The following is a 26,838-nucleotide window of genomic DNA, read 5'->3' as shown; positions in this document are numbered from 1 at the left end:
AGATAAAAAGAGTGCTGTTAGACAAGGAGTTTGATTTGAAGTCAGTCCGAAAAACAAAACAGAACCCAAACAGAACACAAAAAACGAAAACCGAAAGCTTGTTCAAACAAACAGAGAAAGCGCTGGGACAAGAGAGGGCATGTCCCTAGCTAGGTGTCCTGCCGGCGGTGGCCATTTGTGACTAGACACACTGAAGTTTGTCCTTGAGAGCCTACCGTAGCCAGCTTCCACCTAGCTCCTCTCCAGCTATCTCAACTCCTCCTCCTCCTCCTCCTCCTCCAATTCATCTCCACCCCTCCCTCCCTCCCTCCCTCCCAACCCCAACCCCCAATAGCAGAGCTCTCCTCCCCCCCGATATCCAATCAGAGCAGACTGGGTTTTGTCCTCCTCAGGAGGTGTGAGCATGTCTTAAGGGGGAACGTAGGGGGGCGGGGATCTGTAGGGGGTCATGTTCTTGGGCCGGGAGCCTTTGCCCTCCATGGGGGTGGTGAAGGGGGGTGGGGGCTGGTAGGGGGGGGCATTGGGGTCCTCATCCCGCAGGGCCGTGTACTCCCCCAGCAGGTCCTGGTTCAGGGGGGTGGTCTCGGGGCTACCCATGTTGGGGTACTCTGGAGGGGGCAGTGGGGGCTTCTCCTCCTGAAGGATAAGGGGCATGCTGGAGGAGGGAGGGGGCTTGGAGTCATCCAGCTCATCAGCGAAGATGATGGGCACGCCCTTCTTGATGAAGGTGGCCTGATCCTCGATGGTCAGCTTGCCCTTGCGCTTCTTGCGGTAGCAGATCATGGCGATGATGCCGGCGATCAGCAAGATGGCCGCTACCACCACGGCAGGGATGACGGTGTGCAGGTAGACGTCGTCTGTGCTATGGCGACTTGTACCCAGCCCCGGCGTGACTGCTGGGGGATCTGGGACGGGGATCTCTCCCGGGGGAACGAACATGTAATTCCTGCACGCTCCGGTGCCTTTGACGGTGATGCTCAGGGGCTTGAAGTCAGGCTCCATGGTGTTCACGAAGGTCGGGGTGGGCTGGCCCTGGGCATCAGAGATGCGCTGGCTCATGACGCCGATCTGCTCGCGGGGACAGGGGTTGTGTTGCAGGCTGTTATTGGTCCACTCCACCAGAATGGAGCCCTTGGTGATGTTTCTCAGGGTGACCGTGCTGCTGTTGCGGTCTCCGAAGGAGGAGGCCAGCCTCTTGATCAGCAGGATCTTCTTGTGGATGTTGTTGGTGACCGTGCGAGGCTCGCCCTGGAAGCGGGCAGCAAACAGGACGGGGGACTTGTCGTTCGGCGCCCATCTGTTAACGTGCACCTCGATGGCGTCGATTGCGCTCAGACCTCCTTTGTCGGTCGCCTGCATGAAGTACTCGTGCTTGCCCACGGCGTTGGCCTCCGGCAGGCCGTACAGCAGCTGGCTGGTGCTGTTGAACTGGATCCAGGAGTCGTCTCTCACCACCTCGTGGTGGTTCATCCGCAGGGTCAGGCGCAGCTTGTCCGTGGTGCCGTCCTCCCTGTCGAAGAACGTGTCCGACGGGATCTTCACCTCAAAGTAGGTGCCCACCCATGCGTTGACTTCGTCTATGGGGTTACGCAGCTCCGGTCTCTCGTTGCCAGGGTCCGGGAGGAGGGCCGAGGGTGTGGTGCGTCTAGGGGGCTTGGCCGTGGTGGTCTTGGGCTCCCTGGGCACCGGGGTGGTCTTGGGCTTGCGGGGCTTCTTTGTGGCGGGCCTCCTGGTGGTGGGCGGTGGGGGCGTGGCGGTCGCCTCCACAATGGTCGGTCTGGTCATAGTGGGCTGGATGGAGACGGTGCTGGTGGTCTCCACCACCCTGGTGGGAAGGAGGGGGCCCAGGGTAGGGGTGTGACTGGTGTGGCCGTGGACCCGGACGGTGGGCTTTCCAGGCAGGGGCACGGGCCCTCGCACAGGGGGGGCAGAGCTCTCTGTGGGGGCAGCAATGGAGGGGGAGGAGAGGGTGGGGACGATACGAACGGGGGGCGCTGCCAGAGTGGTAGGTGGCAGGACCGTCAACACAGGGGTGGGCGTGTTGCTGACGCTGCGTCTGACCCGCTTGGGGACGTGGGGCTTCTTGTTGGCGATGTGCCAGCCCACCACGGGGTAGCCCAGCTGGGCAGACATGGCGCCCTCCTTGGCGGGGACCTGCACCCGGCTGATGTCGGGCACAGTGCTCTGATCCAGGGCACAGCCCAGCTTCCATGACAGCAGAGCCCCGTTCTCCACCACCTTCTTGGCGTTGCCTGGCCCGGCCATGAAGGCAGACATGTCGAACAGGCGGTTGTTGACCACGGGCAGGATCTTCATGTGTTGCAGCCCCACCCCGGAGAAGCTCTGCATGCTGGCCAGCAGCGCTACCCTCTGGCCCGAGGTCATCTTGGTCAGGTCAGCATCCAGGATGACGGTCAGGACGGTGACGGGCTCCTCGTTTGAGCAGACGAACGACGGAACGTCATTGGTGGCGGCCTGGAGCTCTGGCTGGACTGGGTCGGTGTCAGCGTGCTCCTCAGGGTGGACCTCGATAGAGAAAAGCCCCTGGTCCTGGTCTTGGCTGGGCCGGATCACGGAGATGTAGACAACGCCTTTGTCCTCCTCCATGGGCAGGCCCAGCAGGGCGCGGCTCTCTGGGTCCCAGTGGAGCCAGCTCGGTAATGTCTCCTTCCCGGACTCTGTGAACTGGAGGAATCGGAGAAAGACAGAATAGAATCAGTATACACCAAAAAAGGATTTCCAAGTTACATACAGTAAACAGTTTGTTTGCCTCTACACATATTATTACTTTCACATATAATGAATCCGTTTGGCCCTTGCTCACTGTTGTTATTATTGTAGAGGATAGCCCTGTGTGAGAGAAATGCTGTATACAACAGCAAATCTAACTTAGCCAATTAAACGTCTACAGGGAATCCTGGAGCAGAAGTCTGATATATAGATGGATCACTGGGGAGTGACAATACTTTCGAACACAAATCCAAAACAAGAACAAATGTGTTCTCTGCTTCCAGACCCAACCAGTTAATTCTGTGTCTAATAAATCCCAGTTGATAAATTATGTAGAGCTGGCACTCCCAAGATACATCATTAAAGCTCTAACCAGTACAAAGGCATCACCGGGGGGAGCCCATACACGCGCGCACACACACACACGCACGCGCGCGCACACGCACGCACACAGGAGCTAGTCCAGGCAACAGCGCTGGCTTTTTACAATGATCCCACAGCCTACAAGCTTTTAAGAGTCTCCTCCCATCAACCTCCTTCTCCACCGCCCACCGCCCCGCCCACCTTCACTCTCCCTCCTCCATATTTTCCTCCCCAACCTACTTCGAGCCTCCCTCTGAAAGCTAGGATAGATTAGGGGTTCAGAGCTTCTGAGAGCTTCAAAAGATCATCAGAAGGCCACAGATAGAAAGAAAATGGCTTAGTTAGCGCCAAAGTTTTCTGACTACCCCCCCCTCCCCTAATTTTCTGGTAAAAAGTTTGACAACCACGATGAACCTAAACACTGCGGACAGCGCCGCCTGCCCCGGACATTCTCCTCGCCTCTGGAAGTCGCTAATTAAAAGCAGCGTCTGGTAATCTCATCAAAGACGGTTGCTGTTTGATGATGAGCGGTGGGGTTCCTGAGCCGTCCCCAGAAAGCCACCATGACTATCTGCAGCTTTGTGACGTCATAGGGATGAGCCGAAAGAGAGAGGGAGAGAGAGAGAGAGAGAGAGAGAGAGAGAGAGAGAGAAGACTGATCTGAATGAGAGTGAGGGGCATAGAACGTCAGCAGACACTATCAGACCGCTCCTCAGAAAGCTGCCTAAGAAGAAGGCAGTGCACTGCAGCCAGGCATACGGCCAGGCAGCCAGACAGGCAATGCAGACAGGCAGGCGTGAGACGACCCAGGCAGGCAGACAGACAGCCAGACGGGCAGTGTGGTGTTATTGTATGAAAGAGAGTTGCGGATATCATCGCCGGCTTGGCGAAGATAGATGAATGATGGAGAGAAGAGAAAGAGAGAGTTGAAATCCCTGGTTGACGCAGATGGGGAAGAAAGCAGCTCATTGTCAGGGGAAGAGACAGAGCTGGAATGAGGAGAGAGAGAGAAAGGAGTCCTTTGTTACGTCTGGGCGACAGCTGAGCAGATAAGTCATATTTTGAAGGGGTGGGTTCAGGCATGTCTTTGTGGTATGATGATGGGGTGGAATGAGGTTTGGGGTGGAGAACGAGAGGGGGGGGGGAGCGACATGAGGGGAGGGGAGGAAGAGAGAACGAGGGAGTGAGTAAGGCGTGGGAGAGGGAGGGAGAGAGGGAGTGATGCACACGGAGGAAGTGAGTGGCAGAGGATGGGTGGGATGGCAGAGGGAGGGAGGGAGGGAGGGAGGGAAAGAACGAGGAATGAAGGGCGAACAGAGAGGGGTTTGGCCCAGCTGATTCTTTCCAGTGGAAAAACTGAGGCAAGGAAAGAGAGGAGGAGAGGGAGAGAGAAAGAGAGAGAGAGAGAGAGAGAGAGAGAGAGACAGAGAAAGAGGTGGGGACAAGGCGGATGTTTATGAGGAGCTGTACGTCTTCCAGGCCATTTTCTACCATTAAACATTTACTGTATGTCTCCCTCCCCGCTCGCTGCCGTCCGGCTCCGTAGCTCTCGGCTCTGCAGTCCACCCGCGCCAAATTCCACAGCGCTCCACTCTGGGGTCTCTGGAAAATGATTCTATAAATATACTGTAGTACATCTGGGGATGGTTCGATGTCACCGCAGCTTCGGAGGCAGGAGGAGCACGTTAGAGCAGCGCCGGTCACCGGAGGATCGCGCAAGTCTCTCAAGGTGTTTTGCGTTGCGCGTGACACAACCACAAGCGTAGACGAACGCACAGGAGAACACCCACATATACAAACAAGCACAGGGAAGGAAGAACCCGTGACACAGGGAAGGAAGAACCCGTGACACAGGGAAGGAAGAACTCGTGAAGGGCGCACGCCACGGCACGCACACACCGTCCCAAGTACCCTTCTGTGGTCCGAGTCACTGATTGCTATAGAACACAAGCGAGAAGCCTTTCACTGGGACAATAACGCCGATAGCCGAGAGTCTGGTACAGGAGAGCGTTTGTTCAGCTGAGCAGGAGGAGGAGTAACACAGTAGAAAGAGAGAACAGCTGAAGACGCTCATAGGGCTAGAATTACTGGATGTGTGTGTGAGTGTAGGAAGGGAGACACACTAGAGAACTATGCCTGTGAGCTTACTAGCAGACAGTCTAAGAACAGTAGCTGGTGGTTGATAGATACAGGTAGCTGGTAGTATGGTATAGTATAGTATGCAGGGGAAACACCGGTGCACAGGGCCAGCTGGGCAAATAGTGCCCTCTACTGGCCAGAGAGGCCATGGTCATGCATTCAATTGATGGAGCTATTAATACAAACCGCATTTAAATCTAAATATAAGCTGCTGGTGAAATAAACACACTCCAAATATGGTTTGCAGCAGTTATATAATTTACACACACACACACACACACACACACACACACACACACACACACACACACACACACACACACACACACACACACACGTGCACGCTGACATACACACCAAAATGTAATCTTAGCACAGTGACCAAAACTACCAAAGCTGGCATTACCAATGGTCAAACCCTGTTGCTAAGCTACAACGGGATGAATCATAACAAAGTAAGGAAGAGTGAAGGACAGCTTTCGGCCAAGATGATTGGCTGCTCTGGAGTGATTGATGACTCACATCTTCTTTTCATTTTGGGGTTTTATCTTGGTTCCCCACTAACACACGTTTTCTGTGCTCTGCTGCCAAGGCTAGCTGGGTTTCAGTAGCAGGCTTTGTGTTTAAAAAGGAGAAAAGATAGGAGATAGAGAAGGAAGGGAGAGCAAGGTTCTGGGAAGAGAAAATCTACACATCTGCACAGCGCACACGCACACACCCTCAATGACTTAAAGCAGAGAGACTGTGTACACATACATGCTTGTGTATGCATGTGAAAACACACACACACACACACACACACACACACAGAGAGAGTGACAGAGAGAAAGAAAGAGAGAGAGGGAGGGAGAGAGAGAGAGAAAGAAAGAAAGAGAGAAAGAAAGAGAGAGAGAGAGAAAGAAAGAGAGAGAGAGAGGGAGGGAGAGAGAGAGAGAGGGGTACCATGCTAGGCGGAGTAGGGGCGGAACCGTGGAAAGGATAACAAGTTGCTCACAAAGCATTTTAAACCAGAGTGGCCCACAGGGGAATGGGCCAAAACAACACACACACAAATCAGTCTCCATTCTCCCCAGTCTGGCTGATCCGCACACATAGACCTGTGTGCTCGTACAAGATCTTGTGTCTTTTTATAAAGCAGTCCAATGTTGTCTCCATCAGTGTTATGCACCACTGACCGAAACAAAAACTAGTATGTTTTAAACTACCTGGCAATAAACAGATTCTAATTCATAATGATGTATTTTTTTATACTTTTTTACAGCTACTGTTTTAGCTCTGTGTGGGCTGTTTACCAGGATGAAAGAGAGGAAATAAGTGAGCTAATTACGTTAGTAATGTTGTTGCAGAGAGCACTCGAACTGTAACTAAGAGGTACGACCCCATTTCCTATCCCCATCACTTCCAACAAAATGGCCACACAGCAATTTCTGTAATTGTGGTGCTAACCCTCTACTATGTAAACATCCTTGTGAGACTGGAGAGTCATAGCCCACTGTATGGCCAATTCAATCCACAGTCTTTATCATTGATAAAACAAGGCACATAGGCACGCACACACATACGTACACACGCACACACACACACACCTTTCTCTTTCTCCACCTCTAATGCTAACAACAAACATAACTAAGCGGACATGCTGCTCTCCAACCTTGACCGCAACCTTGAACACCTGGGAGGGCTCCTCTCTTACTCCCCTCCCCTCCCCTCCTCTCTCCTCTCCTAGGGAGCAGAAACACAGAGGCCGTTCTCCTCTGCTACAGATACGCTGGCTTTCCCTACAATGACCGGCCTGTCCTCGCGAATTCCTCTCAGCCTGGCAGAGTGTGGCGAAAATAATCAGTTAGGGCTAAATATTTTGGGAAGAACAGCTGTATTCCCGCGCTGTATGAGAAAGAGAAAGACAGAGAGAAGTGCGGGGGGGGGGGGGAAGTGTTGGGCATTCTTGAGCACAGCTGTCAAGGGAGATTTTCCGAACATGCACAATGGAGCTGCTGGGTTGTGGAGTGAGAGGTGCGCCTAGCAGAGCAGAACAGTTGTGGTGCAAGTAGAATTACAGGCAGGCCAGGGTGCCTCTCTCTGAAGCAGTCAGGGACACAAACACACACACACACACGCACCCACACACACACACACACACACGCACGCACGCACACGCACACACACGCACACACGCACACACACACACACACACAATGTTGGCAAATCCCTTTCAGTAGTAAGTAAATAGGCATGTTTTCATGTATCTGTCACTCCAATGGAAGCTAATGCAGCTGAATATAATTAATTATAATAGAGTGCTTTTAGCACCAACTACCCTCCAAGAATCTCCTCCACTATTCTAGTACCTTGGTAGTAAAACTTAACTGACTCAAATTTTTTAAATTTTATTTCAAGGTATAGCCGCTTCTATACGTGAAATATGTGTCTATCCATCCATCCGTCCGTTCGTAGCATGAGATTTAGACAAATCAGGAGTCCCCAATACCGTTGCTAACCAGCACAAGAGGGCAGGCATGAGAAAAGTGTCAGTACCCAATTGGTTCCAGCTGCCCGATCGGTTCCAATAGCATCTGCACATGCGCGCCCGTTCAATCATTTTGTACAGCAACACCACTTGACAAACTTAATAATGGAACCGATCGGGCACTGACAACCACAAATTCGATATCCGATCCGTTCCGCAATCCGCGAATACGATGTGGCGAACAGCTATTCAGCTATCTAATGTTTAGCTACATATTTAGATGCTTGTAGCTAGACAGCTATGCAGACTAGTTAAAGCTAGTAACAAGTTCATAGGAGCTAGCTAAACGCACGCACGCACACACACACACACACACACACACACACACACACACACACACACACACACACACACACACACACACCTCTAAACCAAGAACACCCACACACAGCTACACAGCTAGAACTGAAGTGATGTCTCCAGAACTGCTAGCAAGGCCCTCACTGGTCTCATCTATGGAGCCTCGGGAGGACACACTACCCACTCCTCGGGAGGACACACTACCCACTCCTCGGGAGGACACACTACCCACTCCTCGGGAGGACACACTACCCACTCCTCGGGAGGACACACTACCCACTTGGAATGCACTTTGGAGTTATCCCAGTGCAATGAAACCAATGGACCAGTCCGATAAGTGCTCCCATAACCCGGTAGTCACATAACCCTCCCCCACTACACTTACATTACAATCCAACTCATACTGTGTTAATTAGAAGTAGATGATTCTATAACCTCTCTCATGCAAGTGAACAGACATATATTAAGTGCTGCATGTCTGCCAGAAATATGGTAGACTGTTCTAACTAGGAGGGTCCCTCACGCATACAGGAGACTCGGGGCTTGGAGAAAAAGCCTTTGACCAATCACATGTTCCCATTGTGCCATGCATGGATGGAGAAGATGGACTATGATGACTTCGCTGGAAAGAATGCCATTCACATTCAGTAAAGAACACAGTTTCATAACTTTGGGAGACACCCCATGTTGTGCACAAGACGTCACATGGGAAGGGCATGCGTTGTGTCGTTGGTCAAGTTCTAAGAGCACGCTGACTGTAGAGTGTCTCAATCCATTTATGTAACGTATGGTTCCCCTTTGATTTATCAATTAAAGGAGTAATATTGTGATTTTCACTTTTTCTGGGTTTTTATATGCTATCTGCACTAGAGGGCATTGAAGAAACATGATTAAAGTATTAAATATGTCTGTTATTTGGTTTTGGAGAAGTAGCAATGTTCGAGTTCTCATCCAGTTTTCAACCGGTTTAGAAAATCCCAAATTGATGACTCATGAATATAATAAGAACACCCTAAATTCATGACTCACTCAGATAACCACGCCCCTAAAGGAATCTGCCCTATCAACACCCCCTAAAGAAATCTAATCTGAATACAGCTGGTGTTTGTATCATTCCACTATCTGACCGGTAAGCAAACCCACTACATTTCTAACATTGAGCAAGATTGATTACACTCTCACCAATGACCATTTTATATTCTGATTGTAATATATTGTCACATACGTTATCTAAGTATATTTGTAGTTGTCATACAAATTGGATTTTTTTATTTATTTATCATGATCTCCATGCCAGATAAGTTAGCGTTAGCAAGCAAAGTAACATAGCCCCGCTGATACAGTAGATGCCATTATCAGCTTTAATCTGTAGTCCTATGTTTTGATTGATGTGATATAGTTTAGCTAGCTACATTATTATCATTATTTACTTGCTAAATCAATTGTGTTATGTCAAGACTCAAGACATGTTAGTGAAGACTAGCTACATTACCTGACCTCCCCTAGAGAATCCCTATGCCGACGTTCGGTTTACAGGCAGTTAAGCCCTAAATTGGATATTTTCTTGTTTTATTTGTTTCTTAACTGGCCTTTTTGTTGAATGATGGACGTTGAATGATGATTCTTTGATTGATTTAAAACAGATCACAAACAAGGATTCATTTCAGTTTTCTATAAAGCCATTCATATCGGTTGCCAGGCGCAACTTGAACCCACCTGGCCTACGCGCGGCAAACGCTGCTGTGAACCATTCATTCGTGCATTATGTTTGAACTTTGAAGTGATGTATTTTCTAGATTGATGCAGGGGCATGGTCTGTCATCAATTGATTACATCAGTTGATTGACAGTTCTCATGACCACACCCACAAATTCTGGGTGAACTGGGAAATTTCGGCTTACAAAAACACGTTTTAAAATACTTTTACGGAATAATACAAAAAGTACACATTTGTTTTGTTGTTGCCTAAAGACTACTGTCAAGTGTCACATTCAATTAAAGTCTGTTGTAGATAAGCGTGGCGTTGTAGTCCAGGTTACAAAAGACTACAACTGCTATATTCATACGAGATCTGTGCCCCACACCTTCAGAAGACATATCTCCTAGGGCCTACCACTGCTGTTATATTATATTTATCTCTAATATATTATATTTATTATCTTTAAGCCTAGGCAGCAGGGGATATAGAACATGTGAAAACATGGAATTCTGGTGCTTCTATAGTGCTAGAAAGTGGACAGATTCTTAGAAGAGAAAGCTCTCTCACCTTAACTGTGCTTCTGGTGTCGGTGTGATCGGTCGGAACCCTCATCTGGAACACCCGTCCAACCACCGCCGAGGAGTCTGGGAAGGCGTCGGCGGTCTCGGCGGCGTCCCGCATGTCCGAGAGCAGGGAGGACGTCATCGAGGCCTCCAGCAGACCCCCTCCGGCTCCTCCCGTCACATCCCCCAGGATCATCACCTCTCCCCGGTCTGGCTCCTGGGCCTGAGCTCCGGACAGGGCCGCCAGCAGCCCCAGCAGCACCGCCGCCGCCACGCTAGTCCTGCCCAGATCCAGACCCCTCCGGCTCGGCAGCGAAACTCCGCCGCCGCTCCCCGGCACCTCCGCGCCGTCTCTTCGTTTACTGTGCATTCCTGCCTTCGCTGGCTGTCACTCACACAGAGAGAGGAAGTCCAAGTGAGGGGGCCGCATGCACCCCTGTTCCTCCCCCAAAAAAAGCTGCTCCCGCCTCCTCTGGCTGCTTCAGCACTCCGCTCCCTCGCTCCTCAGGACGCCTCCTCTCTCCTTTTGTCTTCCGTCTTTTTCTTTTCTTCTCCTTTCTTTCCCAGTTTCCCTGTTCTTTTGTGAAAGCTCTTCAGAGGATTGGGGACACCATTGTTAAGGCAGCCTTTGAGACCTGTGAATAACAGAGAGGGGAAAGCATTAGGGGGTTGATCACATACCAAGAGCAGCGCCGGCTGAAACGGTTCAATATTTGGCCTGATCAACTGTGCTTCTTTGACTTAACCCTGGACTAATTCCCTGCGCAAATCTATTATGCCAATAGGAGTTCCGCCATGCGCAGGTTCCATATCGTCTTGACATCTGTGTAATCTGATTAACGTCTCTCATGCACACCTGCACATACTCTCTCTCATTTGTAGACACTTTCCTTCGTTTTCTGTCACACACACACTTTTGTCCCCGTGCACACAAACATTTTTCTTTGAATTCCCCCAGCCCATTACTGCGCCCCCACTTCTTCTATGAGACCATCTTCTCTACAGCCCTGGGCCCTTGAAGAAAGAGAGAGAGAGAGAGAGAGAGAGAGAGAGAGAGAGAGAGAGAGAGAGAGAGAGAGAGAGAGAGAGAAAGAAAGAGAGAGAGACAGAGAGAGAAAGAGAGAGAGAGAAAGAAAGAGAGAGAGAGAGAGAGAAAAGAGTGGGGGAAGTGAAATACTGTGAGACAGGGGTCAGCTCACTGAGGCAGCTAGGGGTGGTGTGTGTGTGTGTGGGTGGGTGGGTGGGGGGGGAAGCAGGAGGGATGAATGATTGCCTGCTCCATTGTCTGGGGTCAGGCTGGCGGGCTGAACCCTCGCTTGTTATTCATACTGGCTCTTTCATGGGGGAGAGAAAGGCCCCAGAGCTGGGGGGGCATCAGGGAGGGTTGGTAAAGAGGAGTTTAGTGGAGGGAAGCAGAGAGGGGTAGGGTCAGTGAGTGGGCCATAGCAGGGAGGTACAGAGGAGGGGTAGAGCAGGCAGGGATGTGGGTAAGTTAGTGACTTGGGGGGGCAACTCCATACTATACACCTGACTTCCCCCGAGGGCTACCAAGTCCCTCGGGTTGATACTGGTGTTTGGGGGGGGATTTGCTCTCACGCTCTTCAACATGTTAGTAGCTGAAGCTACTAAGCTGTTTGTCCCCTGACAAACTATGAAACAGGGGCTCTAACAACAACAACAAAAACAACATGATTAGTTATTCACTGGCAAAGCTACACTGTACTTCCCCAGCGCTGCTGTCTGGCCACTGTTCCTTGCCCTGAGCCAACTAGTTATACACTCATCAGAACCAGACCTCTAAAAAACAACATCCGAACTTCTGGGCTGTTCTCTGGAGGAACCTCACTGTGACAGGGCTACTATAGTTAGTACTGAAGTCAATGCCAGCTTGAACACTTAGGGCTTAGGCATTAGGGTTGACTGGTTCTGAAATTTCTCCCTTGAAAACACTAAACTTCCATTATGTTTGGCTGATTCATATAAGCTTAAGCTGTAGCCTGCATAGGGACAGGTTGGCAAACAGACCCGATGTTTTACTGAGGACTGTATTGTAGTGCTCCCCCGATATGTCTAAACATCTGAAGCGCAAATGCTCTCTCTATCGCACTCCTGGCTGTTGACGGCAACCGATTACATTAATGCTGTCAAGGTACGTATGTATAATGTATAAGCCACATCTTTAACGGTTACCCATTGTCTCTGCTATAAGTACACCCACGTTGGGCGCTCCCATGGGTAATAGTGGCATATACTGTATGTGCACAAGGGTTTCCAATCCAAATGTTCAGGTGGTTTGCGATGCAGAAGGTTAGGCATCACTCATGTCTTGGCTTGTTGCTGTACACTGCCCCCTCTTCCCAGAGACGGCATGAATCGCCCCCTTGAATCGCCCCATTTTGAGTCTATTGAGAGATTTTTAACAGGTCATTCAGTAACATTTTCGTGAGTGTGAGCTGAGTTATGACGACCGGTCTTTTGCAAGCCAGGAACTTTAAATTCATATTTTATGAATTCATAACAACAGTGGCCACAGTGGTCAACACAAACATTCACAGGAATGTTTTATTTTATGTATTTATTTATTTTCTCACACCCCCTGTGAAAAAAAAAGTTTATAAGGCCTTGATTCTCCTTCACGATGGCAAGAACGACACTCCCATGAACAGCTCCACCTACTTTGACGCAAACTTTGTGAGGTTCTTAGCAAATCCACCTTTAGGTGGTACAATAATTCCCAAAAGCCTTTGCTGATATTTGTGAAAAATTTACACATTTATAATGTCATCAATATGTTAAAGGTCAGGCAATCTCATGAAAATATCTCCCTACAAACACACGTTGTACGAGTGCAAGTCTCTGCTATAGGGTTGAAGCTATAGCCCTGGAGGCCCCCTCTCTTATCCTCCTCTGTCAGAACCATGAAGACCACCTCTCTTATCCCCCTCTGTCAGAACCATGAAGACCACCTCTCCTATCCCCCTCTGTCAGAACCATGAAGACCACCTCTCCTATCCCCCTCTGTCAGAACCATGAAGACCACCTCTCCTATCCCCCTCTGTCAGAACCATGAAGACCACCTCTCCTATCCCCCTCTGTCAGAACCATGAAGACCACCTCTGCTATCCCCCTCTGTCAGAACCATGAAGACCACCTCTCCTATCCCCCTCTGTCAGAACCATGAAGGCCACCTCTCCTATCCCCCTCTGTCAGAACCATGAAGGCCACCTCTGCTATCCCCCTCTGTCAGAACCATGAAGACCACCTCTGCTATCCTCCTCTGTCAGAACCATGAAGACCACCTCTGCTATCCTCCTCTGTCAGAACCATGAAGACCACCTCTGCTATCCCCCTCTGTCAGAACCATGAAGACCACCTCTGCTATCCCCCTCTGTCCACATCCCACCACTCTAGTATTCAGCTGTAACAATATGACATGTGGGGGTGGGGGGTGTCTGGATAAAAGCACATCAAAACTGTCTCTGCAGATAACGATTTCCCTTCAGAGAGAGAGAGAGAGAGAGAGAGAGAGAGAGAGAGAGAGGATAGGGCTGAAAGAGAGAGAGAGGATAGGGCTGAGAGAGAGAGAGAGAGAGAGAGGGGGAGAGAGAGAGAGAGAGAGAGGATAGGGCTGAGAGAGAGAGAGAGAGAGGGAGAGAGAGAGAGAGAGGATAGGGCTGAGAGAGAGAGAGAGAGACCCTGCCTACAACCGCACATCAGATTCCTCTACTGGCCAGTGAGTTCAGGGGACAGGAAAGCCCCAGCGGTGAGTCAGTCTGACCCATCGAGAGACACGCAGGGGGAGAGAAGCGGCCCAGTGCCCAAAGTACAAAGATCAGGATTTAGCTTGAGGTAAGCGGCGTGGGTAGTGGGGGCTCTGGGCCAGGAGGAGGGGGGGTCATTGGTGAAGGGGCCAAGCTGCTTTTAGAGCGCCATGGTGACACCTTTGTCTACCGGGCACTAAAAAACGGTGGAGGCCATTGATCAGGATTAGAGTGACTCGCTCTGATACCGAACACTGATACACGCATACACGCACACGCGCACACACACACACACACACACACAGACAGACAAGCACACAATCAACCCCAACCAATGTTTACAAACCCTTTTCTGTTTGAGAGAGGAAGGCAGGATGAGGCAACACTGTGAAAAACAAACGAGAGCGTCCAAAGGCTGGGAGCATGTGTGATAATGATGTTCCCCCAGACCAAAGTTCCAAAACAAAGGAGACACACTGCAGTCTGCATTTAGAATGCTGTTACACGAAATGTATTGTCTCAATGTTTTATCCCACAGGCCAGGCTCAATAAGAATTCAAATAACTTTATTCATTCTAGTGGAAGGTGACAGGCTGGGTCACAGACAGAGGTCACCATCAACGTGTGTTGGAGATAGAACAGATTTTTTAAAATAGACAGGCAGACAGAGATCCCCACCAGTGTGTTTCTCAGGGGAGGTATACATGATATCTATCTATTTAAAACACACACAGACATAGATCATCACCAGTGTGTGTTTCTAAGAGGAGGTAGGAGAGATATTTACAACAGAAGGCGTCTGTGTGATTCTCCTCTGAGATCTAAAAGAAGCTGCCTCTCCCCTCAGCTGAACCAGCCAGTTCTGAGGCCATCTTTATTAATAAACATCATCGTCTCCTCACCCTCCACTGCTACTGTAGTCTGCAACATTGCATTCAGACAAATGGGTATGGGGCCGGGCTGAGGCTGAGGCTGGGGCTAGGGCTGGGGCTGGGGCTGGGGCGGGGGCTGGGGCTGGGGCTGGGGCTGGGGCTGGGGCTGGGGCTGGGGCTGGGGCTGGGGCTGGGGCTGGGGCTGGGGCTGTATGAACTGATTAACTTGTATCCTTTATTTATTTCAGAGCCAAACATCCAGACCAAAACTCTGAGCTGAGCTGAAAATACACGTCCTACTGCAATGGGGGACTGGGAGCGAACGGAACAACTATGGTAAAGTGAGAAAGGCTGTTATATTTCTCTGATGATTTAGCTATGATGTCTGGCATGGAGCCCGAGATCTGCTGAAGAGCAGATGCCTCTTGTGGAAGCCGCAACAACACAGCAATATCAGTACACACTTCCCATCTAGGATAAGGTTGAGCATACTCTGTGGCAGTCTAACAGACTAGCGTAGAGTACCAGGGGTCAGGGGGAGTGGCTGACACCACACCTATGGGCCAGGGCCTAATTTGGCCAGTCAGCCAACCAGTCAGTTAGGCAACCAGTCAGCCAACCAACCAGTCAGCCAACCAACCAGTCAGCCAACCAGCCAGTCAGCTAACCTGCCATGATGAGACTCTAGTCTGTGTTATAAACAACAGTATGACATGGCTGTTGGTACTGAAAATACCACCAATAACACACCACAGGAGGACATCCTCTGCACCGGAACCGTCCCAGTAGCCAATGAGAGTACCGGAATGCCTTCCAGTAACCAATGGGAATGCTCAGTCCTGTGAGGGTCTGTTAGTATGCAGCTGCCCTTCTAACCCAGCACCAAAGTCACAGCTGATTGGTCTATTTATGGCATCATCATGCCGAGAGGATGAGGGGTCTGGAGTGTTCTAAAACGGTCACATTCTCTGCTGACGATGACGCCTGGGCAGACGGGCGACACGACAGGGTGGTCTGACACCACACACACACACACACACGCACTCACGCACACACGCACACACGCGCACACACACGCACACACACACACGCCTGGCAAGTCACCCAGCAAGACAAATGGCGTACCTGAGAGAAATCATTTCAGTAGGCCTGCCTGGTTAGCTATAACGAACAGAGGCCCGTCCGCCATATGTGTGCACATAAGGCACAGAGGAGTAGGGCTGTTCCCATGCCAGGAAACACAGCCCAACTAGCTATACCGTCAACACATGAATGAGCCTGGGGAACGATGAAAGATGGCAGAGAGAGGAAGAAAGAGAGAGGGGAGGGAGAGACAGAGAGAGAAAGAGGGAGAGAGAGAGAGAAAGGGAGGGAGAGAGAGGACAGAGGCTAGATGGAACCGTATGTTGGGAGAGGAAAACTGGGAGCAGAGGAGGAAGAGAGAAATGAGGGATAATAAACAGGAGAAAAAACAGCAGCCGGGGCGGAAAGTTCCGGTCACCTCCTGCGTCCTCCTTGCTTTGATATGGGGGAGGGAACCTGCCCTGTCAAACATACAGGTCCCTCCCTCCCCCTGGAGCGCAAACATGGGACAGGGGGACAGGAAAACACTGCCTGACACGGGAGGTCTGGGGTGTAGCCATCATCTTGTCCTGGAACCTGCCGGTCACCATGGGACACTGGGAAGCTGGTCCCCCTCAGAGGTCAACATGAGACAGCTCTGGTTACCGGGGTCTTCCTGGGGGCTTGGAGACGGTTATTAACAATCATCTCCACAACAGGATTGGGTTACAACTATGTGGACTAAACCCACGCATTCTACCCTTGATACTCCCAAACTGTGAAGGATCACAATCATAGACGCTTTGTTGTCGGACCAAAACACACAAAAGGGAATGAAATATAAACAGGACTTTCTCCATTCAGGACCTGATGTCTCTGTGACTCCGTTCCTCTACCCAGCTCACCTTTTGGGGTCACGGACTGATTGCGCTCGAAACAACACTGAACCGAAGAGTTCAACGTGAGACGGAGAGAGAGCCGAGCTGTGGGAGGCTATCGTGGGAATCGTTCTTTGCTAACACAACCAATTACGTGTCCGGTGTGATTAGAGGAGCGGTAAAGCTAGCTGTCAGCTCTTTCTCTCCTCCAGTTTTAGGACCCGTAGGGGGGCCGTGAAGAGCCGAAAGCACTCCATCCCTCCCCCATCCCTTCATCCCTCCACATCTCTGTAATTAGAACTCTGCAACACTTGCAAGAAAGAAAAAAAAAAGAAAATAAATGTTTAAAAAAAAAAAAATGAGAGGAGAGGGAAACACAATTATTGTCTGGGCTCTCGGTAGGAACGTGTAGGTAGTGCAGTGTGGATAATTACATCTGACTAAAATTAGACACAGTGCGGCGTTCTCTCTGGGGAGGTGACGTTTCACACGCGGACACGGTTTATCCTGCTAAGGCAGATGCGGTAGAGAGACGAGAGGGCAAAGGGAGACCTACAGTACTTGCTGGTATTCATAGACACCAGGGTACTGATACAGATAAAGAGAGATCCTGTAGATTATAGTAGGAATGTGCAAAATACAGCTTGGAGACTTGAGATTAACCAGGCACTGATGTTTTGTCCGTAGGCCTATACTGATTTGCATAGCCAATCTCCAATGACCTGTAGGCATTTTCCTTGAATATTCTTCCTGACCAGTGAGTGACCTTGAAGTACAAAGGTCCTCAACTCTACCAAACAGAACCACACACACTCAGCTCACTTCACTTATGTTCGCCACTGAGCAATGTGTGTGTGTGTGCAGCAGTGACAGGCGGCTGGGTGTGTAGTGACCCAGAACGTTCCAGCCACTGAAAGCTGTTCTTTCTAATTACATCGAGCCAGTGCTGCTGCAAATGTTTGTCCGGCTGTGTTGGCCAAACAGGTCCTGTTCACAGAAAGAGGAATAGCTATGCACAGCACACAGACAAATCCTCCACTCTCACACTAAATGGCCATTAACTTGGCCTCAGCGAATTCTGTCGCCTGAAGAAACCAAGTACTTATTTTAAGTCACTTTGGACAAAATGAAAAATGTGAATGCTAAATTGTAAAATGTAACGAAATAGGTCTTGTCTATAGTGGAGAGCTATGCTGCTGCACGTGTGTGTGTGTGTGTGTGTGTGTGTGTGTGTGTGTGTATTCTTGCTGAGTGCTACAGACACAAGGCTTCAGGGTGCTAGCCCACCCTGTAGTGACAGACACAGACTGACAGCTGGGGGCATTTGGTGGGATGACGTATTTGTATGTATATGTGTGTGTGTGTGTGTGTGTGTGTGTGTCTGTGTGAGAGAGAGAGAGAGAGAGAGAGAGTGAGAGGGAGAGACAGACTGACAGCTGGATGATACTGGTGGTGCGACAGCAGTGACAGCTGGCAACCAAGAACCTCTCACAAGTCCCAAAAGGCAGTCTTACCAGCCAAGCGCCCCCGGGCACACCCTAGCCCCCACCACCACTACTCATATACCACCGACTACCCTCACCCTGGCTCACCCTAATTCCCCACCCCAGCTGGCAGTTAGCTAGTCCGGCTGGCTAATCCGCCGCTACACCCTGCTGCCAACCCCTTAGGAAAAAAACATATAGTCGACTCGTCTCACAGCATTTGGACCTAGAGTTCTAAATGTGCATTCTAATTTCCAGATACTGGATCTCTGATGTTGACTTTGATGTTTAATGTGACTGAAAAACAGTCAGCTTTTACAAACCATAGCAAAGTCTGTCTGTCTGCCTGTCTGCCTGCCTGCCTGCCTGTCTGCCTGTCTGTCTGTCTGTCTGTCTGTCTGTCTGTCTGTCTGTCTGTCTGTCTGTCTGCCTGTCTGTCTGCCTGTCTGTCTGCCTGTCTGCCTGTCTGTCTGCCTGTCACCAACCACCATGTCTGGTTCGATACACATGGTCCTGAGAGAGACAGGTCATAACGTTTAATTCCAGTAGATTGCTGTGTTCTGTGAGTGAAAGGATACACCGTAGCTAGCTACTACTCTGGCTGCAATGTCTCTCCACTCTCCAGTCCCTTGGCAGACTTCTAGACCAGGGCTGAGTTTCCCAGAGGCATCGTAGCGCTACGTTCATCGTAGCGCTATGATGAACGCCATAGCTTACGATGAACGTAGCGCTACGATGCCTCTGGGAAACTCAGCCCAGGTCTCTGTACAAGGACATCCTATCCCTAGATCTAGTCTCGATCCCTGTGCGTAGGGTTAAGCGACTAATTGCGCGTTGCAGAGTCCCTGTACTGCGGTGAGGAGACAGAGATGAGATGATGGGACCAGGGTGATCTACATCGCTGTGTCCCCTTGAGCTCCTGTCCATACGTTCTCATCTCACTTTCTTATCAGAGACCGGCCCCCAGTCTATAAATACACACAGGCATTCCTGCATGCTCTCTCTCTTTTCAACCTCTCACTCACTCACTCACTCACACACACACACACACACACACACACACACACACACACACACACACACACACACACACACACACACACACACACACACACACACACACACACACACACACACACACACACACACACACACACACACACACACACACACACACACACACACACACACACACACACACACACAACCTGTCTACCCCACTATATGTCTCTCTTTCACTCTCTTTCCATCCAGCTTTCTCCCATTTTGTCCATCTGTGTCCTCCTCGTTCTCTCTCTTTCACACATTTGGTCCCTCTTTATCTCTCCCTCCTCCCTTCGTCATATTCTCTCTCCCTCCACCCCCCTTCCCCTCTCTCTCACACACACACGCACACACACCTATCTAGGCAGAGAGAGCATCCTAGTTCTGCCAAGGTCACAGCAGAAGCAGGGAGGTCTATTCCATATTTATTTAACGATAATACGCACACATAACCGTAAAAAGTTAATAATGACATCCCTTTGACTGACTGGCCGTAACATATTTCACTGCCAGGAAGTACCTGAAAACGCCTGCCAGTCTGTCCTTGAAAACACAGCTTCTGCCCAGCGAAAACCACAATGGAGCAGCATTGAAATCTATATTTCAATTATGTGTGAGCCGCAAATTGGGCATTTGGGTCCGCACAGACAATCGTACACTGAGTGATAACTTGCGGTTGCTCGGGTGGAAACAGATATAATGCAGAGAGAGACCGACAGCGGCTTGTGGGTGTGAAAGTGAGGCTGGTCTTAGCAGTTCAGCAGTTGTTGCTGAGAGCGTGAGTGGGAATATCTGGCATTCAAGACACCGATCTGTGGAACAGAGAGGAGAGGGGAGGGGAGAAGCGAGCCGAGGGGAGTGTGTCTCGTGTGCCAGGAGCAAAGGAGGAGGGGAGGCGAGGAAGAGAGGAGGAGGAGGGTGTTGCTAGCTAATCTACAGGAGCAGGAGAGAAGGCGGCTCGCCGCGTTTCCTCGGGGTGAAGGGATGACAAAGGCATTCAGCCCGAGTAAACCAAGCGGCTTGGGGAAAGATAGCCTCCGTCCCTCTCCGCTCTCGTTGGGATTCTACTGGCCGTGCGCCTGTATAAAACAGCCTGATAGCAGGCCAGACTCGGACAAAGACGCGGAATGTACTGGACATTCAGAGAAGTTGTAGGGAGGGAATCGGGGACAGGCTATGGGGGGAATTAGCTATAGAGTGCTTCAAACAGCAAGAGCTACTTCAATCAGCCAGCACAGGGCTCCATTCTGCTCTCAACACGATGGAGTCCACTAAACAAGAGCATGACTCATTTTTGCTCTTTTTACCATTTAAAAAAATCACATGGCAACATCACCAAGCCGAAGGTGAAGCGTTTCTGTCAGCTCCTACCCTGTAGTTTCAGAAGAGACTGGCGTATTAGAAGGTGTCAAAGAATGCAAATTGAAAATTGCAGCACTTTCATCACGCCATAAATCCCCCCCTTCGAGACACAAGCACATCTGGTTTGTGTGAACAGCTGGCGCCCTGGACCAGAGAAACAACGCTCACCGCGTCCAGGTGGCAGGTGACAGAGGTACAGAGAAACAGCCTTTTCTAATACCGCACGGTCCTGACCCCACACCTGGAATAATGGCGTACAGACCAGAGACAGGTGAATTACATTTGGACTACAAAGAGTCGCCTCTCTGGATGCGTCGTATGATTTAACATTCTCTGTCTCGGTGCAACATGGATTCGCTGGTTGGAATGCTACTGGAGTGACCGCGCAGCCATACGTGAAATATGGGAAACCTTCAAAATGACACTAACTTTGAAATGTAATATGTTGAAATGCCTGATAGTGTACTAGGCAATGAGTTAGCCAAGCACATGCGAATCAAATGTGATGAAACTTGAAAGACTCTGGTTGGGTTAGAGAGAGGTGTGCTGGATTTCTGACACTGAACATACACAGACCTAGCCGCCACATAGGACTACAAAATGAGTCTGTTCTTAATATTTATGTTACACTAAGCACCAGGTACATACTGGGCTGGCTGTATGAAGCTGGTTCAGGGTCACCTTGGAGATTAGACTGGAATTCAACACTAACACGTTCGTCTTTGAAGCCCCGAAGAAGGTAAACAGCCTTTCTCAGCTGAGACTCCACGTATGGGGGACGGGAGTAGCCTCAGACCGAATTTTAAAGATAACGCACAGGCTACTCTGCTTGTAGCCCTAGGTTCTGTACTGACTCCAAGGCTAGACTATGTATTGACCTGGTTCGGGCGAGATAGGCTATGGGGATTCATGCATTTAGAGACAGCATCTAAAATCCTATTTATTAACAAGTTCAAGGCAAATAAAATAGAAAAATCATAGAAGCCACCGGTACACTCAAACAGAAGATGAAGCCTGACTTTGCTTCAAGTTGGTTTGAATAGTGTCTGGATTGACACACTTTATTATAAATTCTAAACAGGCAGGGTGATAGTGACTGTAGTGCCCATGGTTCTGATGCCTTTTAATCCAACAAGCAAGAATCTCTGTCTGTCCACTTCCATTCTAGCATGTTCGATGTGCTTTATCTCTCAAGGTCAGCTTTACTAAGAGAGCCACGGCAGAGGCCTGGACTCGTGACTGCACGCACGCACACACACACATTTCTCTTTCAGTGTCTGCTCCAACATGAGTGAGCACATTTTATCCTTAACCTGGACATTTTTGTACTCACCCAGAATTGTTTGAATTTGATGAGTAACCGGCGCCTCTGTGTGTGTGTTTGTGTGTGTGTGTGCATCGTCAGTGGGAGTGAGGTCTACTTCGCTGTATTGTCAGCAGCCCTTTCAAGTGAGAAAATGGTGCATGCTGTGTCAACATTCCAGCCTTGTAAAATGTGAGAGAAAGAAGATTTACTTAAAGGCTTTTTTCAATGTGTCTGTTTGTGTGTGTATGTGAGATGTGTGTGTTTGCGTTGGTGTGTTTCCGTGTGTGTATATGCATGCGCCTGTGTGTATTTGCGAAAGTGCAGCAGGGTACCTAAAGAATCCATGCCAGGAACAATGTCGGCCATTCAGACACCCACCAGCAGCCGATGCTGAGACCGGTGTGAAGACTGGTAGTGTTGTTAAACTGTGAGAACTAGCACAGCAATGATCTCTGCTGCCCCATTTCCCCCCCTGCCCTCTATATTTACACATACCCGTGCCTTTGAAAACCACAAGCCAGGTGGAAGATTTGACTGTTTGTCTTCATCAAACAAAGAAGAATTTAAGCCTATCCTGGTGAGAGCGGGTTTGTGAGTCCTGGGTGCAATCATTTGTAATTGGGATGGGTTAGATTGTCGCCCCAGAACAATGAAACCTGCACGTGGAACAGTACCAAAATTAAATCAAACACACTGCGGATACTTTAGCTTACTTTCAAACACTTTCAATTATTGTTTATGTATTTGACCGATGTATTTGAATTGAGTGTGACGATACACCCGGCAAGCCAGTCTAATGGCTACATTTGGCTCCATGTCCGAAGGGCTAACATCCTAAAACATGCAGGCTAGTAAAACTGTCGGTGTCGGTGATCGCGGGCTAATGTTCCATATCTAATCACGGCCTTCCCCTCTACGCGCCTCTCTGGCTTCATTTTCTCCAGGAGGAAACAGCATTAAGAACCACTATGGATGCAGAGTCACACAGCATGAAACTGCTGAGAGTGGGGGTGGATGTAAGGTCCGCTGGTCCAGCTAACTTCACTAACGTTGGAGACAAACATTAACTAAACGGACGGCTTGTTTACGGTTGTGGTGAGAACTGGCAGATCCACGTCGGCGACACCACGCTGTCCCTGTTTCTGCTGGCGAGCGCACAACCTAACACAACACTATAGCATCTGTGTGGATGTTCATTCAACATATGAGTGCCAGTTTACTGGACTAAATTAAATCTAGTCTTAGACTAAAAACTGAAAACTCTCTTTTGAAAGGATGTATTATAGGTCCAGACTCTACTTACTACTACTTAACCTAGGGAATTATGTCCATAGAGAGTTTAAATAGCCTAAGGGCCTCCTTGGGAACTGAACCTAGGATGTTATTGGTTTTGCAAGCAATTAGGCTACCATCCTCTAGGGACTGAGCCTCTCAGGAACACCAGGGATGGTGCTTACAGAATGAGTTTAGGTAAGCAGTGCCCGATACAGGTGCTGGGTAGAATTATGGAGATGCTAATAATCACAGAGGATTACCATGAGTCATAAACCACACAATCAGTGATAGGGGGCTGTGACCAGGAACAGCAACACAGGAGACCTGGCAGCCTCCCTGGGTTTGAACTAATCGCCTACCTCTCCTTCCATCTCACCAGGGTTTTATGTCTCACCAAGCCTCACATCCCATAATGATACATGAGTCACGTATGAGGGAGAGAAGCTAGAGGTGAGCTAACTTTAGGCTAAAGAGAGAGAGAGAGAGAGAAGAGAGAGAGAGAGAGGGAGCAACAGGCCTATAACAGACCTATCTCTGCGTCATTTGAGTAACTAGTAGCCTCAACCAGCTCAGTAGCTAGTTATTATCTTGAGGTTGAGCTTGATGCAATGGGAGTTAAATCAGCATATTTAGCCTATACAGTAAACGGCCAAAACATCCTACAGAATTCTTGTCGTGATCCTCCTTAGTCAGACAGACCCACTGTGATGTTACCTCTCAGAATGAGGACACGTCTTTCCAGCCTCAACACTGATCATTACAGAGCCTGTAAGCCCTCTCTCTCTCTTTCTCGCTCTTGTTCTCCTTTTCTCTCTTTCTGCCCCTGAGAATAGTCCCCTCACCTCCCCTCCCCTTCCCAGTCAGCGAGTGAACAAGACAACCCCAGGTTATTTACTAGTGCTGGGGTAGAAATCTAGGTTAGGCTGCTGCATTTGAGGCGTGAACTATTACACAGAGCTGCCTTCCACTGCCTGAATCTGATGGCTGACAGAGAGGAATCACACACTGTAAGATAAACAGGCCTGCCATGATGGGGAGGTAGGGAGGGGTGGGGAAGACGAGTGCTTGTGTAAAGAGCGTGTCTCTGCTGGTACTCTGAAGTCCCCAGATCTAACAGTCTGGAATTGGTACCCTACAGCCCTTACATGATAGGCTAGGCTCCATATCCACTGACTCATCGATGGTGAAAGGAGAAGAACAAACTATGATCTTTTGTGTATTACAATGAATGCAGTGACTATTAAGGTGGCCAGAACTTATGGTTATGGTTGTTAAGTTGTAAGGTTGGTTAGGTTTTGAAAGCAGAATTTCCAAAAACGCCGTAAGAATAGACTATGCCTTCAATGAAATGATCTTGATGATTTTCTAATTAACTTAAAATCTAATCTCATACACCAGCGTGGTATGGTAGAGTAGCTATAGGTGGCAGCCTAAGTCTATGGTGTTTCAATACGGTGAGAAACTACTCCCACCAAAAAACTTTAAAACTTACATTTGACTGTATAATCCTGTTTAATTAATTCTGTATTATGGATACATGAAAGGCCGAAACAAAACAAAGCTAACTACAGCTAACAAAACTAAATTTGAGCATCTACAGCATGTCCCCTCAATGGCTCAAAATATACACACAAAAAACACATTGAGATTCACAACATTATAAAGCTCTATTATTATGGGCTTTTAATTCTGAACAGATTCGTGACCATCTGATATGGGCTACACCGTGAACACAAGGGCAACTTCATTGTGTGCGTGTCCTCACATTGAGAGTGGTTTTTGGGCTTGAGGTTTTAAACGTCTCCATGGAGAGCAGGATGTGAGTGGAATAATAAAGAAAATCGTCCCCCTTGAACGTTACACGTTAGGCTACATTACAAGTCTGTTGTCCCCAGAAGGCTGCTGAATGGAATAACCTACCGTCCTAACCTAACCTTCCTAGTGGCACAATGTTATAGGTGAGCAGTTACGCGCATAACACAATGCATCCTTTATAAAAATAAAAAAAAAGATATCCAAGTTGGACCCTAGCGGCCCGGAGGCGATCGCGCGCATGGCATTACAGGCGCGTGTGCGCACGCACGCACCAAAACACGTCAAAGAAACCACTTCATTGTATCACAGGGGTTAGGATACGCGTTTCAATGGCATAGAATGATCTCTGCTCTTATTAATAATACTGCGTGGTGCAAGTCACCGTCACGGTCTCACTGGAAATCATATAGGCTATGGCATGAAATCAAATTCAATCCACACTTCAGCAGGGCCCAACTGACAAACTAAATCTAGGCTATAGCCTACGTTCTGTGTAGCAAACACTTCCACACCATGTCATCTGGGCAAGCAACAAGCTGCGGTATCTTTAGAAATAGCATGATTTACGGGTGAAATAATGTTATTAGCTGGGTAGCCTTTGGCAGCCCCCCGCGTATCTTTCCATAATGCACCTGTTTGGAAACGCCAAGAACGGCCATAGCGAGCGATTTGTTTAACAGCAGCTGTCAAAGCAAGTCAGTAGCTCGTTCATTCGAAGGGTCTTCGGTAGCTTGCTGTAGCCTCAGCCAAAGACGCTGCCCAGAGCGCTCGAAGCCAAGGCAGAGGTAGTGAATACAGCGCAAGGAGGTCTGCCCCGTCCATACAAGGCTATGCCAAGTTTGCTACACCGTAATAGCACGGCTCGGATAATTAGGCTACAATGACACGCACTCACCCGATTCCTCTCACCGAATTCACACAACTCTAGGCAATACGTGTGTAGGCTAGGCGATCCGTTAGGCTATTTATCCATATCGCTGGGGGGGTCGAGGAATTTTCGCTCCCCTTGAATTCTCTCCCTATCCAGAAATGGAACACTTTCACCGACAGAATCAGCAGACTCGACCAATAGATCCAAGAAACATTTATGCCACATAGACACGGGCATATTCAAAATATTGGAAGGTTTGAATAAGAAACTGACCGTTTAGTCGCTTTAAATCCGTATGGTCTATTCCTTCAAATCCTCTTCCCCTGTAGACACCAAGGGCCTGGTTGTCGTCCGAAGCGACCCTTCTTTGGACAGGCAAACAGTGTCAGGTCTCCGCCGCCTCTTCTGGTGTTGACTTACTGACCGTCTTCGATCGCCCAAAGTTAAAGTGACCGTCCTCTACCGCTTTGTAAATCAGTGCCTTCTCTAAAAACCCACAACCGGCATTTGATTACAAATCCTCTTGTGGCTTTCTATTCTATGAGACTGGAAATCAAGTTAACCAAAACAGAAAAGAAAAAGAATGGGTAGAATAGAGCCGAGGGAATCACATAACGTAGGCTAGGCTATTCGGTGGCAAAATAAGCAAACGCCTTCAAACCCGGACAAGCAAGAGACTAACGGCAGCTACACCCATTGAACAGCGAGCTGGTTTCCCGGACCTCACCCCTACTCCGAGATCTACAACAAATGTCTGCCTCAGTCAGTCCTTGAAGAATGAATTCCA

At 49.2% G+C, this 26,838-nt stretch overlaps 1 protein-coding gene across 2 annotated transcripts; it reads right to left on the bottom strand.

Moving 5' to 3' along the window:
• Positions 1-342: 342 nt before the first annotated feature.
• dag1 (dystroglycan 1) lies at positions 343-26,838 on the bottom strand. Of its 2 annotated transcripts, none has more exons than XM_084445821.1 (3): positions 26,325-26,838; positions 10,326-10,956; positions 343-2,685 (listed from the first exon to the last, which is right to left on the bottom strand). In XM_084445821.1, exons 2-3 carry the CDS (start codon positions 10,689-10,691, stop codon positions 409-411), a joined length of 2,643 nt encoding a protein of 880 aa, XP_084301947.1. In that variant the 5' UTR covers positions 10,692-10,956; positions 26,325-26,838; the 3' UTR covers positions 343-408. The 2 variants fall into 2 exon arrangements, with proteins under 2 accessions (XP_084301947.1, XP_084301948.1); XM_084445822.1 differs by lacking the exon at positions 26,325-26,838 and adding an exon at positions 26,076-26,191.

Source organism: Borostomias antarcticus (assembly GCF_949987555.1).
Source record: "Borostomias antarcticus genome assembly, chromosome: 11".
Classification (NCBI taxonomy): Eukaryota; Metazoa; Chordata; class Actinopteri; order Stomiiformes; family Stomiidae; genus Borostomias; species Borostomias antarcticus.
The sequence above is the reverse complement of the archived record's forward strand: the minus strand, read 5'-3'. Positions and strand labels throughout refer to the sequence as shown.